We start from the raw sequence: 17892 nt of genomic DNA, 5'->3' as shown, positions 1-17892 counted from the left end.
GTGGAGGGCTTCACTATCTTGCGTGTAGTCCTCTCGGCCGATAGTAACCGGTCCTGGCGGGTGAGAAGTCGTCCTAACTTGGAGAAGACAATTATAGAGCGTAGAGATACGTATTTTTCAAGACTTTGCTCTTCGCACGAATCGACTTACATTTATATCTGGCATTCTTTTCCTCTGATCATTCCATTCCTGTGATTCCTGCGCAACCTTTCGGTGCCAAAAATTCATGGAATTCGTACGCTTTTTTGTTGAAGAATGTCGGAGCATGCTGTTGTTAACCCTTTCGATGATTGCCATAGCTGGGATTGCGGACCATTAAGCTTACAAGTCGTTCCGTTCTCGTCTCTTTAATTCCTATGTGATCGAATGGGTACGTTCTCTTGGAAGTCGTGAGAGAACGATCGCATTTACCTGGTGAAAGGTCATGCCGTGTCGAATGAATTTTTGGTGGAGGAGCACGTTTTGGTATACTTAAGTCGACTGACTGCTTCGAGATTACGAAATGCTTCTCATGAAACAAGGGTAATTTTCTTTTCTAATTTGGGTTGACCTGATATATCAAGAATATAATCTCGAACCCATTTCCTTTCAATTGGAGTAATTCAATGTAATCCATGTTTCAATCGCGGACGTGGCCAAGAAACTGTAGAAGGGTAATGATTGTTTTGTTGGCTGTCCTAACTTCAAAGGCCAAGGTTAATCCTAACCTCATGAAGTAGTCAAAATACCTTAGTTATGGCAAGACATGGATCAGTTACCAAATGTTTCAATCCTTTTTCAAGGATTTCATTTACTCACTCTTCTCTGTAATAGGGACTAAGCGCATTACAGGTAGTCCCTAGGGATCCGAAGGGTTGCGGTGTTCGTCCCCTTTACCCTTCCCCTCTAAATGCCTGTAAGGGAACGAAATTTAGGGCTCATCCAAGTTTTCCTCAGCTACTCTGGTAACAGCCGTTTCATTGCAGTCAAATCTATTTGATCAAATATTATTTACCATTATCGTATGTAGTAAATAAATAATATTCTGGAATCAGCATTATGGATTACAAATGTATCGGCAGATAAATTTACCCATTTATTTTCAAGAGAGCATCCTTACATCTAGAAACCAAAATCGCAGTGTATACCGCGGCATCAGTTTAACTTTTCCTTTACTTTGACGCTTCCTGTGATTCTGATTTTCTCCTAAGTTTTGCCGAAGTCCGAGTCGTGAAAATTCATCACGTGTGAATAAACCCTCGTGCGCTGCGGTTTTGGTCACGAGTTTAATGTTCCCTTCTTCGCGACGTAATCGTCACATGTTTCAAGGCATTCAAGCGGGAATCCCTAAAGACGTTTCAATTGTCTTAGCTTTGCTCTTCCCGACGGAAAAAAAAATCCGCATGATCTTCGAAGAGGAGTCAAATCGACTTCCGCGGATTCAGTCTTCTCGGAAAAAAAAACGATCAGAAGCCCACAGCGATGATGTGTCCTCACCACGTGGCCCTCGAATAAAAGAAAATGAATAAAGAAAAAAAAGTATGGATTCGGCTGCGGACACAGCCGCCTTCCTTCCCCTCCCCGCTTTATAAAGAGACATTCTTTCCTGCTCCTCCTGCCCCACCCACGCTTCCCCTCCTCCTCTTCCGGCCCTAACCTCACCAACATCCGGATGGCCCGGCTGTTTACTCATCCGACCACCGGAGGAGACGCCGTCGCCTCCTCTTTCCCCCCTTCTTCACCCCCCGTCCCCAATTTAACCCTCCTTCGCGGACACCGCTCCGGCTTCCCTTCCTTCCGCCCTCTTCATTCTCATTCGGACGATAAGTCACCCCTCCTTCCCTCACTCCTCTCCCCTTCACCGACCATTCCTTCCTCGGCTTCCTCGGCACACTACTCGCCGCGCCAGTTCGCGTCGTGCCCAAGGCCCGTGTGATCACGAGGATCTGTCGACAGCTCTCCCAGTGAACCACAAGTGTGTGGAGGCTACTCTGCTTGTCACCTCGCGTCCGTGCACCCCGAAGTCTTCAGGAATTCCTCGTCGGTGATCTTCCCGAGTGGGAGAACTCAACTCGCGTCTTCTGCTTCATGTCACACCTGTGTTAAGGAGGTCGAGGAAAGAAATACAATCGCTCCGATCTTAAGAAGAGAGCACTCCTCGCTGTCTTCTCTTCGAGGCTCGTTCTTCCATCCCAGCGCGGATGGCATAGGAAACGTTCCTGGATATTTATTGAGTGTTGTCTCCGTGGCGCGTTTCCATGCCTACGGTGGTAGTTTCCAAGAGGAGGAAATGCGTGTTCGACGGTCTCGCGGACGGCGCTACCGTGATACCCTGCGCCTTCCTCTGTCCGTAAGTAGAGAGATCCTGAGGGGGTCCACGCAACGTGGTATGAACTCGCCAGCGGAGCGTGCGTCTTCTGGACTGTCGCTTATCTTTATTTATTTATATATACCCTATAAGCCGCCCAAACGGTGTTTGGCAGGGGGTGAATACACACCAGAATAATTTTACCCGAACATGACCCTACCGCGGTCAACAATGTTATTATGATCCCCTATTGTTCGTGAGAAAAATGACATCTTAAATCTATCTGTTCTACGCTTAATCTCTTTAATTTGATTAGCACGATCTCTCCTACCGTAGTACGATAGGGGTAATAATGCATTTTCAACATCACTGCTAAAGAGACATCCTTCCAATTTATGCAAGAGCTTCAATCTGTAATTTTCTGTGGTAATAATGACGTTTTTCCTGGCGCTCTTAAGGTTATTACACAGCAATCTAAACTTGCAATGCCTATTGAATGATTCGAAAACCTGTGTTCTGGGACGTGACCATGGATAGTTTGCGAATGCGATAGTTACACCAGCATAACTAAGTCAACTTACTTCCCATTCATAGAGTTACAATTTTATAATGAGTCGCACGTTCTTCTATATGCTGATCACAGGTCATACCTCGCCTGCCAACCACTTGCTTTGACCTTGCTCTACCCGACAGGAAGTTACGGTTAGCTGAATCGGGTCTCGCATGAATTGATTTGGCTAAAATCGTCCCAGTAATCTTTGATGTGTGAAGTTAAGGATCCGGAGAACAGTAAGAATCCGACGGTTTGCATCGGGTGAATCACAGTTCCGCGGGAGCAATGAGGCTTCTCGCTAATTTTCATTTGATTTACGGATATAATTTACATGAAATAAGAGTTTTCACAACTACGCTTGTCATTACAAACGTATACTCGACTTCTCTCGAGTCTGTGCACGACTTTGCCCTTACACTTGTTGGAGTGGACTGCGGTCTTATGACTCGATCAACTGAGGTAATATGACACTTACGCGCTTAATCTACACGGCCACCTGCTTGGTTCACACTTGCCTGAAATCGCTGCGGAAAATAAAATCTATATAATGCTTTGGGAGGCGCTCCAAGTGAGCATTGATGTCGATTTATTTTTATGTTCTTCCTCTAATGGAACCTCTGGTTGAAAAAAATCTTTTCCGAAAAATGTTACCATTACTTGATTTGAATTAGCGGAAAAAATCATTTATTTTCATTAGAGAGTATGTCATTCAGCCCTGTACTATTGATGCATTACTTTATGTATTCTGTTCGAGAGAGAGGAAGGTAGTTCTTTTCAATTCTGGTAAAAACATGGCCGAAAACACGAAAATCCACATAATGTTCCAATTTATAGGCCTAGAAATGTTTAAGTTCATGTTACTAGCTGCTACATACCAAAACTTAGTCTCATATGCCGAGTTTGTAACATAGCCAACAATATCGCCTGATAGACAGCATTGCTCCTTGTTAAATTCTCAATTCAGGATTGACATTGATCCGATCCCTTCCCTTTTTATGCCAATGCTTACCAGAAAGTTCATGTATGCAGAAAGTCATGCAACTTTGTTTTAACTTGCAGGAACAGTATGAGTATCGAATCAATTCCCAGAAACTTGTAGCCATTAGAGTTTTTATGCTGCCTTAATGTTATTATTTATAAAGATAAAAGTAGGAAGTTCTTAATTGAACATCATTCAGTAGTTTGTGTTTATTCAGGATGAAATTCTTGAAATTTGGTCAGCATGTTATCAGTATGTACTTTAAAAATGTTTTAAAGGATATATGAGTTTTATGAAAAGCCCTTGTGTAACTAGTAGGGTCAACCACATCTTTCTGTGAATGATAAAATCATTCCTCCAGGGCTATAGCATTAGCGTATCCTTAGATGCTGCCACAATGTTTGGAATGAAGTATTATGAAAGGGTAGAAGTACGCCAACTATCCACTGCAGAAAGACATTTAAAGCTCATTTATTACTTGTGAAATTTTGTTTTAAATTCATAGCAATGTAACTAATAATCCAAATGCAAGATTGTTTATTCATCTGCTAATTGTATATTGTTCTGTCTACTTTCCAGGTGGTTCCATGGCCATCTGTCCGGCAAGGAGGCTGAGAAGTTGATCCTGGAAAAGGGGAAAAATGGAAGTTTCCTTGTTCGGGAATCTCAGAGCAAGCCAGGGGATTATGTTCTTTCAGTTCGAACAGATGACAAAGTGACTCACGTTATGATCAGGTGTCAGGTAAGTAATTTTTTCAAATTGGAGGATGCTCGCCCCTGAACTCTTTTCATGATGTATTATGGCAGAGAATGGTCATATTATTTTTTTAATCATTAAATATTTTAATTGTGCTTAAAATTGCTCATCAAATTCCTTTTTCTTAATAAAGTTATTAATTTCACTTTGCATTGTTGCCGAAATAATGTGCAGAATTCAGTAATCTGGCCATTCAAAAAAATATTAAAATTCATGTTTTCCCTAGGAATAATATTGCCAACTTTAATTCTGTTAAAATATGCCTATTTTGATAATTCAGGACAACAGGTATGATGTTGGTGGGGGAGAAAAGTTTGACAGTCTAAGTGAACTGATAGAGCACTACAAGAGGAATCCAATGGTGGAGACTTCTGGTACTGTCGTTCATCTCAAGCAACCATTCAATGCAACACGCATAAATGCCAGTGGTATCCACAGTCGCGTCAAGGAACTTCAGGTAAGTCAATAAATCCAAGGTATTTGATATTCCAAATAGCATCTAATTGAAGGGTTAGTGAAAGATGATAATCATTAAACATTTTGTGAACCATGTGGAGTTATCATCAAATTTTGCCTGATGGACAAAAATGAAACACGTCAGTGATTATTAGGCATTGGTAAGAATTTTGATGTGCTTGACAAAATAAATGGGTTTTGAATTGGCAATGTCTTAGTAGAGAGGAAGTCTAAAAGTTTGTATGTACTCTTCGACTTGTTCCAAAAATATTTTATGCTCTCTATTTTTTGTGCTGGCAGCCAATCATTATTCACACTTGAAATCTTGATAAACTCTGTTTAAATTCAGGCCCAAATTTGTATACTGTCGTTAAAATTCCAATTTAAATTATGTATCATTCTTCTGATTAAATTGGCAAGCTTTGTTGCCCATTTTTGAAATGTTTGCATTTATAAATCTTAATAATGTTGTAGCAAGTGGTTTAAAATGTTTTCTTGCACAAATCAAAGGTTTGAAGTTAAAGAAGAAACTGAAATTAAAAATAAGGTAGAAATAACTTAAATATTGGTTAGAACTAATACTTGAGATATTTGAGAATTTTTTGCCATTGCTAAATGATTTTTGCTAATTTTTTTTTTTATTCTCTTGTTAAACTGGGTGACAAATATTTGGTATGCATTCATTTGGTGATTAAGAGATTACCTAGTTGAATCTAAATAACGTTGGGGCATCCACTGATTTTCATGAAAGTATTGGGAATTGGAATGTTTCAGAAAGTTGCTAATTTTTATTTTTATTTGATAACAGAAAGAAAATGGACATTCAACTGGAAAGGCTGGATTCTGGGAGGAATTTGAATCTCTCCAGCAGCAAGAGTGCAAGCACCTGTTCTCAAGGAAGGAGGGCCAGAAAGTGGAAAATCGTAACAAGAACAGATACAAAAACATCCTGCCATGTAAGTTATTTCTTATTGATGCTTTAATGCAGAATATGATTGTGAACCATTTCTAATAGATCTCATGCTATCATGGACCTTTTAATCTTTGATTTAATTGCTTATGTAATTTTGTTCTTTAACTTCGGTTTTCCCCGAAACATGAAAATATGTGGTAAAATATTTGTTCCAATGTCATGGTTTCTCTAAATATCCGTTCATTTTAAAAATACGTGGTTGAAAATGTGATCTTTGTAATGCACCATTTAATTTTTTACGGGAATTCTTTCTTCAAAGTAAAAGGGTTAAGGTTTAAACATTTTTTGGTGTATTGCTTTCAAGGTCACAATTAGGTTTTTCAATGAATGGTTCAGAAACTGTTTCCTATTGGCTAAATGGCTAGTGTTTATGTAAACATTTTTTTGGCAATTCATTATCATTTTAAATTCAGTATTCTTAAACAATAAAATAATTGTACATGCATGTGTACCTATTTTTGTGTAATTTGACTTGATATTTATAACATTTCCATGGTACTGAATATGATTAGGTAACATATAAAGATGAATGAAATACCTTGAAACATACAGGCATCTAAATCTGTTAGCATGATGTTAAGTCAGTATTCTTATAAAATTTCTATTATTTAAATGAATAATCGCTGTATTATTTTTTTCTTGTTCTGCAGTTGACCACACCAGGGTAAAATTAAAAGAAGTTGACCCTTCAATCCCTGGATCTGAATATATCAATGCGAACTATATCAAGGTAAAACCATTTATAGTTTAACTGAATTAATAATTAGGATCACTTTTTACTTGCATTTCAATATGTAAGGTATGTAGTTTCCATATGTGCATGGCAACACAATCGAGTTGGTGGGATTTCAATAAACTTAATAAAAGTAATTGAGGCTCCGCTAGTTAATGGCATTCATTCATTTCAGTACCAAGCAATGCCATGTATTTCAGATTCGTTAGCAATCAAATACATCATTTTTACATGTATAGTTGTGTAATCTTTTGTCCTAGTTAAGACCCCTTAGACAAAAGTGGGTATTCAAGTCTTTGTTTTTTTAGGATTAATTTGATTTTGCTTGTAGAGTTCCTATATGTGTATATGTAGTTGATTAAAATTGAGTACCTAATTCCATATGCAATTTTAATTTGCTGTACTACCTTGAATGTTAAAATTATAAATTAAAATGTCATAAGCGGGTTTGGCATTTCTTATTTATTTTGAATTTTTACTATTTTTAAGCCCACTTAAACAATCAAATAAAAGTTCCATTAAAATCGTAAAACATGGAACTCTTATTAATCCTCCATAGTATTCTAATTTTAGGTATCTAGGTTGAGTGCTGAACTTAAGCTATACATTTACAATTATATAATGATGTTTTATTTAACCTCTTTGTATCATTCTGGTTTATTTCTAGCCTGAGGATGAACCATTTCCTGAAGGTAGAATGAAACATTACATTGCCACTCAAGGATGTTTGCCAAGTACCACATCTGACTTTTGGCAAATGGTTTGGCAAGAGAATACAAGGGTCATTGTCATGACGACCAAAGAGATTGAGAGAGGAAAGGTAAGTTTCTTGAATACATTTAGGTTTCTTGATTATAGATTAGTAAGTGTTCATATTTTTTCTTTAAAGTATCAAAGTTGTAAATTTATATAATGTACTTGGAAGGAGGAGTTTCATAATGCCTTATGATGATAAACAAAATGTACAAATAATCATTTTTTTAAATTGCATATACATCCAATCATAATTATTTTGCATTATTGTTGAAATTTAATCATGGGGTTGAAATTAGTGCCTGGTATCTTTCTTGCAATGACTTTATTTGATCATCCCTAGTTTCTTGAACCTTTATATCATTCTCAATGCATGAGAGATGAAAGAGAGTTCTCATGCTCATGAAATGACATCAAACCAAACTGTGTAGAAAATACCATGCACCTTCTTCAATGTCTCTGCTATACACATGATATCAATAATGCTGGTAAGGAATTTTAATTAAACCCCTTGATTCACACTATTTACACAATAAAGCAGTTGCAATAATTATTGTAGGAATCCAAGGAAATGATAAACCTTGAAAATATTATTTAATAACAAATTATAATCTGCAATATACCAAGTTTTTATCGACTATTGAGGAATTATATGTAGGGAAAGTTGCCAGCCTTCCAAAATACTATCATGTGTTGGTTGAATAATCATTTTCTGTTCTAATTCTTTCATTGATTACAACAGATCTCTAATTGAGTGAATTTCTTTTGTCACAGAACAAGTGTGCTAGGTACTGGCCAGAAGAGGGTCAGATGAAGGAATATGGAAGAGTAAGAGTGCGGAATCTGTCAGAGTCATCAACAGCAGATTATACATTGCGGGAGTTCCTCGTGTCATATGTACAGGATGAGAGGGAAGATGCGATAGCTCCTCTTGGTCTTAGGGGTGGTCGAAAGGGATGTGATAGTGAAATGATGGACAGTGTATTAGGGGAAGAAAGGAAGGTCTTCCATTACCATTTCCAGGTAAAAAGAATATAAATTTCCCATTCTTTGAAAAAATAAATTCTTGAATATTTGTTTTGTGGGAATATTTGTCAAAAAATTTTAATCAGACCAAAGATGTTTAACTTATTATGTGCTACCTGCTGATGCTAATAATGCATTTCATATGATAATTTTAAAAAATAATGTAAAGTAAAACATTAACAGCTCTTTAGACCATTTGGGTAAAATTTATCTGTATCATACTATATAATATTGTCTTTTCTGTAAAGGCATAATGAAATTAAAGTGTCAAAAGAAACTTAAGTTATAAAATAAAGTTAATAAAATGTTGAAAGTATTTTACGGCAAATGAAATGTGTATGCATCGATTTTCTTACCCACCTATGGAGATTCTTAATTTTTATTATTTTAGAAACTGCATTATTAAATTTTTTGTTCTGAATTCCAGTCAATATCTCGCATCCATTTATGTATTTTCTAATTGATTTCTCAACTAGCATTAACAACATCCAATTTAATTTACAGGCATGGCCTGATCATGGAGTTCCATCAGACCCAGGCTGTGTTCTCAACTTCTTGCATGATGTAAATGCTCGACAGGAGTCAATACGTTGTGCTGGGCCTGTATTGGTCCACTGCAGTGCTGGAATTGGCCGCACTGGAACATTTATTGTGATTGATATGATCCTTGACCAGATAGAACGGCAAGGTAAAGTACATATTAACCATGCATTTTCAATAGTAACGAGAATTGACTTACTTCATTCTTCTGTGTTTATTTTCAATGCATTTTCAGCATTTTGTAGAAGAATAAGAGAGTAGCTTAAATGGCAAATACAAAATGAGTGGTTGAAAAACACCTTTTTCATCCATGCAAACAGACATATAACTTAAGATAATACCCAACGGGCAATCAACCTTATTGATGCAATATTAAATTATCATATGCAAGGTTTAGTGGCAATGATATATTGATTTGTGCCTGGTTAAAATGAATTAATTGATTCAGATTATCAACATTTACTTTGAAATAATTAGTGATAATAATATCAATTTCAAAATATACATTAATGACATTATTGCCTTCGGGAATAATGAGAAGATATGAAATAGAATTAAAGTACTGGAGAAATAAAATTTTCTCATCACTTCGTGAAGGTGTCATTCACAACTACATTAAAAACCAATCTCTCTTGTTCTCAGTGCTATTTAAAATAGACGGCCTATCTCTGCATCAATCCTTGCCTTTACTCTTCCATGTTCCTTTCTTTCTTTTACCTCTCCTCCCCGCCTGTGCCATGCCATTACTCCCAAATCTTCACATGTGCTTAAAAGAGTAACTTAATTGTCTCAGATATGAAAATGCATTATCAATAATGAAATCTTTCATTTAATTTGCCAAAGAAATAAAGTTTAAGTCAAATTTCATAAATTAAAAATAGAATTTCCATAATGAATTATCCATGTAAGCCAAAAATAAAAGAATATAAAGGTCTGGACAAAAAGAACAATGAATTTTCTCTCTCATTGCAATAAACCTTTTAACAAGACTTCCAAGGAATATTCTTCAGTCATTTGATCAGTTATATTTTATAAATCCTATCATTGGGCAGTGTAATCTCCAGTTTGGTTTTGAAAGTGGTCTGATTCTCTGTCCAAATAAAACTTTGTAATTCCAAATGAAAAATAAACTTTAATGCGACCCAAGTTTCACTGCCTGGCCTTATGATGCTGCACCAAAGTGAAACCTGGGTCGCATTAGTTTATTTTTTATGTAGATTTACTAAGTTTTACTTTATCATTATTCATCATGGAACAATTCCACAAACTTACACCTGAAACGATTAATTTGAATCCAGTGTAAAGATGTTACTCAGAAAAAGTTTTGTGTTCTCTGCTCAAGTTGTTACTGAATCTTATCATATGCTCAGATACCTAATTTTAGTCTATTGGATGTAAGGGATTTTTTTGGAAACTTTAAAAAATCTAAATAATTGGTCTTTTATGCTTAGGACTTGACTGTGAGATAGACATACAGCGCACAATCCAAATGGTGCGATCTCAGAGGTCAGGAATGGTCCAAACTGAGGCGCAGTACAAATTTGTGTACCTAGCTGTTCAGCATTACATTGCTGCAGAGTCTCAGAGGAGACAAGCAGAACAGGTGAGGAACTTAATGTTTCTTTGCTGAATGCCATCCTTTCATTGAATCCATACCTTTACTTTAATTTTTGACTGCTGTAAATATATCATAGAGCTATGATTTTACAAGCAGTGTTGTACATAGCTTGTATTTTTTCAGAAAAATTTATTTTCTAAATGGTGCTTACTTGTCATTAAAACCAATTTATAGAAAATTTAATAAAACATAAGTGTCAATTTCCATTCCCAAGCACCTTTTGTATATAAATGATTTTTTTCATGATTTTTTTTGCCACGCAACTTGCTCTGCTGCATTTTGTTTGTTCATTCAAAGGACAGCATTAGACACACCAAATTGTTTGAGAAACTCTACTTGATTACCCTGAACCTATTTTTGTACGCTTTTTCATCCTTTGGGTTTGTTTATTCTTCTGCATATTTGCACAATTGTTGGTTGCATTTTCCAAATGAAATACTCTTCCCTGCTTTAGAAATCCTCCAGTGCACCCTACCAACTCAATGCAATTTTCCTTTTCTTTCATTATTCTCTATTCTTTGGAATGGGATTCTGTTTATGGAGAAACTGCTGCACAATTGTCTTTTGCACTTCCAATGCCATTGTGTGACTTAGATTCCATCCTGCAAATTTGCTTGAAAACTTTCTTAATTAGAGTCCATCCTCTTTTGCTAGAACTTTATTGACACCCTTTAAGGAATTGAAGCCCTTAACATTGTTTTTAATAATCATCATCGTACAGTTTATATGCTAAACTATATTCGAATCATTGTGAATCAAGTCATCAAATATTGCTATATCATCTGCTGAATCTTCTGCTTTGTAAAGTTGCTTTCAATATATCATATTCCTGTCAATTCTTGATATTTTTGCCATCAGGCAGTTGGTGACATGAGAGTAATTAAACAAAAATTACACTCCTTGGTTCCGAGGAAGAATCTTTGACATTAAGCTAAAGCAAATATAACTGCAAGTATAAATGTTCATCTCCACACTCAAGATTTGAAAATATGTTAACTTAACAAGAAGTCTTCAATGTTAGTAACTCTTTGGCCTTATTGAAGAATTGTCATTCCTGTCTGTTGACGTTTCATGGAAATAATCTCTCTCTTGCTGGAATTCATGAATTGAAGTTTCTTTGAACGGCCGATGAAGTAATGGCTCAAAGCCAAGCATTTGCACTCGCATAGTAGCTCTCATTATTATGTATTTGACCAAAACATTGATCCTGTTGTCCATATTTCTCGTTTTTAGCTTACACTAGAATTCTTACTGAAAAAAAACTATAGCTAGAATTCCTCCTACTGCAGAAGATCTTGCAGCTCGGGAGAGAGTACACCAACATCCGTTACTCAAGTGAAGGAGGCAGTAGTGGACTGGGGTCAGGGTCAGGAGCAGGAGTCGGGGGCAGTGGGGGTATTGCTGTGGGATCTGGGAACACTGGGGGCCTGACATTAACATTGTCAAGGTCCACCACATCCTTGCCAACAACGCCCAGCTCTGCTTCGACCTCAACAAGGGACAAGAGGGGCCCCAGTAGGGCTGCTTCTGATGCCCACCTTCCCAGGTAAGGCTATCATGTAAATTCACAGTTTTCCCTTAAATCAATTTTTGCCATAAAATTGAAATAAATGCATGAAATGACTCTGTGAATGTCACTGTTGTACTTTAACTACCAGGTAGGCATAAATTGTGTAATAACCTTGCTAAGGGTTTTATTTATGGTTAATAACTTTATTATTCCCTCAAATGAAGCTTTAATGTAATGTGGTATGTTGTACATATTTATGGTAAATATGGGTGATATGTGTTGTATCTTTTCTAAAGAATCTATGGTAAATCCTAAAAATAAAATATGCAAAAGTTACATCATTGCATTGCTGAGTGTGTATATGCATGCAGTAAACCCTTGCCAATTTGGATCTGCATCATAATTTTTTCTAGAAGAAAGAATGTTTCTCCTGTGGATGGCATCATTTTAGCATGCCTAGGAATTGAGTTGACTTGAGCATTGCACTATAATTTAAGATACTCTTGCAATTTTCTTAAGTTAAACTTTAATTTAGTTAATTAAACCCTGATCCATTCACTGAACATGCAGGAATAGATCAAGTGGGATATAATTGAAAGTAGCTAATGGAATATTATCATTGTTGATCAAAGTTACTTCAAAGTAATTGAGCTAATTTCTGAGGGTACTTGTATGTAATGTATTGAAACAGAATTTTGCCAACTTTATATATGATGTTGTTACACTTTATGCTTCGTGTTCACCATACTTTTATAAAGTCATTAGGGATTAAGCATGGACAAGAATAGTGATGAAAAATATTCAATGGGGTTACATGAGTCTAATATCCAGTTAAATGATTTACAATGCATCTCTGGACCATATATATTTAAAAATTTGTAAAGGTTTACTGTGTAAATTGTGTGGGTTTTTATGTATGTGTATTCTATGCATTGTGTGTGTGTGTGTGTGTATACACTGACACTTAAAGTGAATTTATCTCCCTTTCTTTGACTGCATTGCTTATCTATCAATAGGGAATATACGTTTCATCAATTTACCCTGATGAAATTTTTAGTTAAAAGCATCATATCCAAGCCTATAAAGAGCCTTATGACTGAAATTGGTGGGAGATACAATTCATCTGTTTTCATGACAATGCCATGACTAATATGAACATTTACTGTTATAGTAATTTTTATCTAATGTCTTTTGAAATATCCAAGGAAATGGGTAATATGTGCCTTTTCTCACAGCTTTCAGCAATTACTATGCTAACAGTCTAGTATCAATGAATAAGGGCCTACAAAAACTAAAAAAGTAGTTGACCTGGGAAGTTAGAACATAGTCTAGTATCAATAATAAATATATATATATATATATATATATATATATATATATATATATATATATATATATATATATATATATATATATTATGGGTAATATGTAATTTATTGATACTGAACTTTGCCCTTATAACTTTGCATTTATAAGGGCACAGTCTAGTATCAATAAATATATATATAATGGGTAATATGTACCTATGTAGAACATAGTCTAGTATCAATAATATATATTATGGGTAATATGTAATTTATTGATACTGAACTTTGCCCTTATAACTTTGCATTTATAAGGGCACAGTCTAGTATCAATAAATAAGGGCCTTCAAAAACTAAAAAGGTAGCTGATCTGGGAAATTAGAACATAGTCCCAGGAATGCACACCAATAAAATGTATTATTTCATTTATGTATTGAAATTATCTTCATGGATGTTTATTTAGTATCCATAGTATCGATGGTATAGTGACTAAAATAATGGATAGTATAGAGGGTTGACCCATATCCTAAATGAATTCAATTGTACTTCAGTCCTTCGCATTAATAAAAACCTGTAATAAATATCACCAGCTCAAATATGTTATAAATTGCATTAAAAAGGTAAACTGAAATTCACCTACCAAATTAAATGGTTAAAATTGGAGATGTCCTGTTGCTTCTGGGTTGCATTATTATTCCTCACAATTTTGTTTTTATGCATATTAGGTTATTGTACTTATGGTGTCATTTAACAGATATGAAATACATTTACCAGTTTTTGAAAGAAAGGAAATATTAGTAAACTATCAAAAATCAAGGCTAACTAAGAGTAAATTCAAAATTATGCATTTCAGTGAAATTAAGTAGCTTAAATAGCTTGTGTTTTGAAGCAGTATTATGGGGTAAAGGTTTTTTGGTTCATTAAGGGTAATAGTTAATTTTCAAGATGATCTGCCAGGATTTTCTCCTATTTGTCTGAATATTTACAAGAGCTAATGGGCGCCCACTCAGTGCTTATTATCTCTGATGTATGCCTCACAGTTGACATTCCATTGTTCCTTTGCAGACCCCCCGAAGAGCTTCCCAAACAGATCTATGAGAACATCCCATTGAAGGAGAGGAAGCTGTCCACCAACAACTACAACATTGGCCCACCACCCAATTTTGCTCCTCCACCACTCCCACCTCCACGTAAAACATGATGATCCAGCCAAACAAGTCCAACCTAGCCCATTTTACCCAAGGAAACGATTACTATTCTCACCCAACACCTTGCACAGTTATATATCACTCGAACAGTTTTGTTTAGCTAGTGTGTGCAGGGTAATTCCTCAGAGGAGTTTAAAAAACTAAGGACAATGTTCAAGTGTCAAGAGATTAGGCATTGGATGATAATAGTAATGCCCATTCACTTGGTCAATGTTGCTGGTGACTGGATGAAAATTTGAGTTCTTTGTGGCACATGCAGTGGTGTCCCTATTCCTATGTGTTTTCAACTTCCCATTTGCTGGTAGTTATATTCCACACGAACTACTCCAAGGAACTGTTTTGATTAGGCATCCTCATTGTGTCTATAAAAAATTCCCTTATTGTGTAATATTTTTCACAGGAACCCCCTTAAAAAATGTGATTTTTTTGACATCCTATGTTCTTGCACATTACTTTATTTATTATTGCCTAATGAGTGAATGGTGTGGGTGACTTCCAGACTCTCTGATGATGGTGGTATGTGATTTTTTGATTGTCTGCTTTCCATATTACCCACATGAATATTATTTTTATTTCGAGTGATTGTTAAAATTAGTCCAATTTTGATATTCCAATCTTGGTTTGTGGTTAGTCTCATTGCCATCAAGAAACTATTCTTGCGGCAAATCTGAAAGTTAAAAAAAAGGCACCTACTAATCATCTCAGCTTGACTCATTAGGAACCAAAAATCTGATTGTCAACCTTTCAATCATTCTCCCATGTATAGAAGCCACATTGCTGGAAATTTTAGCAGATGTTCTACATATTGATGCCATTTTAGGAGATGAAAAACTTTTTTTTCTAGTCAATTGTGGTTATCAACACTGCTGGTGGTTTAGATGCCCCAGAACAATTTAAAAGCCTCTCATATCTCAAATGCATGTTAAATAATTCATCTAATTGTCTAAAATACAATATTACAGATCAAAAGTTGCATTTGATTTTGGAATTTTGACAACGTCCTTTTTGAAAGTGTGATGAATTATTCAAGGGAAAGAAAAAACAATCATGATTAACTGTCGAGGAAAACAAATTTGTAAATTGCAAACGAGGATGAATTTCAAGATTTTTGAGTTAATGGAAGTTGGAATTTCCTTACTATATTAATCAATGAAATAGTTTCATTGTGAATTCTAGGTTTATATTTGGTTGTTTGTGTCAGAAATTGAAAATTAAAATTAAGATTAAATGTCCTGTCAAGATAAGTATAATTGATTCCTGTCAACATTTTTTGTGTGAAAATGTTAACTTTTCCGACAATCATGATAACATTTGTTTGTAAAGTGGAGAGCAAGCATGAGAATATGTTTGAATGGATTATTTGGCACAAAGACCGATCAGTTCCAATTAAATTTTAAATTATATTAGTTTTGACATTGCCTCAATAGTGTGCTGTACCAACCATGAGAGGTAAAGGTCAAGCAAAATTACCTGCGGATTTATATTGATGCCATTCCATCCATATGATTGATTTAATGGATGTGTGCCCATTCTCTTTAACTTCAAATTATTTTTAATTATGGTCTGCCTACGTTTGATCAAATATTATAACTGAGTTTCACTTGGAACTTTTCCTTCCCTTCTCATTAAAAAAAAATCAACTTGAAAATAGTGATCAAATTGGTCACCACTAGTTAAAATGCTGAAATGAAGGGATCACATTGAAGTATTATGGTGTGGAACATGGAAAGCTGACTGTTGAATTTTCCTGCTTATACTTCATAGATTAAGGTATTCTTAATATTAAGTGGCAAAGAAAGGAAATATATTGCCCATATGTTTGGAAGGCACACGTTTCTGGCCTTGTTAGAGTGTCGTGTATGTGAAATATTAAGTGTGACAAAGATTTTTTGTGTCCAGTGGCATTAGTCTCCATTCCTGCTTGCTGGATCCCTTATGGCAAGCATTATGTGCTATCCTGTGGAGATAGTCCAGTGGCCTTCACTTCCAAGAAGGATATCACTTATATTTTCCCCATTGTCTATGCTCCAAGTTCAATACCCATAACTTTATGGCTTGGTATTCCCCCCAACAGTCTGTGGTGGTGTTGCGTGTGTCTGCTGCAGTTTTATTTTTGTACCGAGGAGTTCTGCTATGCGAGTGTCGAAATGATTTCGAACAAAACATAATGGAGGGGGTTTAAATTGGATTACTGGTTCTTCCTCCAGTTGTGCTTTATAACTTAGACCCAAGACTCAAAAAGGATGGACAAAGGTGAATGGAGATTAGGGGTTTGTAGGCTGCAATGGATTGTGTGACAGTTTCCAGAGGAATGCCTCACTGCACCTGTTGCCAGATGTAAATTTTTGTATGTGAATATAAATAAACCACTGGTTGTGAACCAACAAATCAAAAGTTTATAGGTTAATCCAAATCCGTTGCATTTTTTTAATTGGTATGTAGTGATTAAAAATTTAATTCATGATATTTGAGTTGCACTGATAAGATGTAATGACATTCTTAGAATTCTGGTGTAAGTTTTCTTGATATTTATAGCATGGAGAAGCCATACATATCACTCATCAAAGTGGTACTTTGTGCATAATGACTTTTTTCCCTGTCCCAAGATTCCTGCCCCCCCCCTTACCCGAGTCTACGCTCCCTCACTGGTGCCAGAACCTTATGTGGGGTATACCTCTCAAAGTGACTAGAGAAGTTTGAACGGCAATATAATATTCGGTGGCTAAAAATAGTCTCCTTTCGTGGTTCTTCAGTGGTCAAACATTAAGAAAAGTAAAAAACCACTGGTCGATGCATTTATGCGTCAAAAATACCTCATTCGCTTAGGCATTGCCGGCCCTTGTCGAGGAGACGTCCTTTATTTCACTCGATTCACCTGGCCATGAGATGGATCCTTGTGCAAATAGGCTCGTTTCGATGGAATCGTCGATCGTGCGAAACTCCAGACCTCAGCGCGAGAGAGCTGAATCGCGGAAAGCCTCGGGCTCCCGGCCACACCGCGACTAAACTAATGGAAAATATATTTGTCCCGGCAAATCAAATTTAGAGCGCCTGAAGGCATTTACCTTAACGACCCCTGGGGATAGGTGGGACAATGAGCTGAGTCTATAAGAGGTTTGGATAGATTGATTCCTTTGGACGGTATTTCTATTCTTAAAAACTTTTTTATTCCCTAGTACAAAATTATTTCACCAC

At 36.0% G+C, this 17892-nt stretch overlaps 1 protein-coding gene across 7 annotated transcripts in view; it reads left to right on the top strand.

Moving 5' to 3' along the window:
- LOC139696676 (tyrosine-protein phosphatase non-receptor type 11-like) overlaps window positions 1-17091 on the top strand; it is a 1102100-nt gene extending 1085009 nt beyond the window's left edge. For 4 of the 7 annotated variants that reach the window (XM_071595503.1, XM_071595499.1, XM_071595501.1 and 1 more), the window contains 10 exons: window positions 4399-4561; window positions 4857-5033; window positions 5841-5988; window positions 6656-6735; window positions 7406-7558; window positions 8266-8514; window positions 9022-9205; window positions 10509-10660; window positions 11965-12221; window positions 14555-17091. In XM_071595503.1, coding sequence (XP_071451604.1) covers window positions 4399-4561; window positions 4857-5033; window positions 5841-5988; window positions 6656-6735; window positions 7406-7558; window positions 8266-8514; window positions 9022-9205; window positions 10509-10660; window positions 11965-12221; window positions 14555-14690 — 1699 coding nt within the window. In that variant the 3' untranslated portion in view covers window positions 14691-17091. Of the gene's footprint in view, window positions 1-1828; window positions 2330-4398; window positions 4562-4856; window positions 5034-5840; window positions 5989-6655; window positions 6736-7405; window positions 7559-8265; window positions 8515-9021; window positions 9206-10508; window positions 10661-11908; window positions 12222-14554 lie in introns of those variants that run through there. The other 3 variants (XM_071595502.1, XM_071595498.1, XM_071595500.1) reach the window with 3 other exon arrangements.
- Window positions 17092-17892: the final 801 nt, after the last annotated feature.

This window comes from Hetaerina americana, unplaced genomic scaffold (genome assembly GCF_022747635.1).
Source record: "Hetaerina americana unplaced genomic scaffold, ioHetAmer1.1.p SCAF_7, whole genome shotgun sequence".
NCBI lineage: Eukaryota > Metazoa > Arthropoda > Insecta > Odonata > Calopterygidae > Hetaerina > Hetaerina americana.
This window is presented reverse-complemented; position numbering and strand designations above follow the sequence as displayed.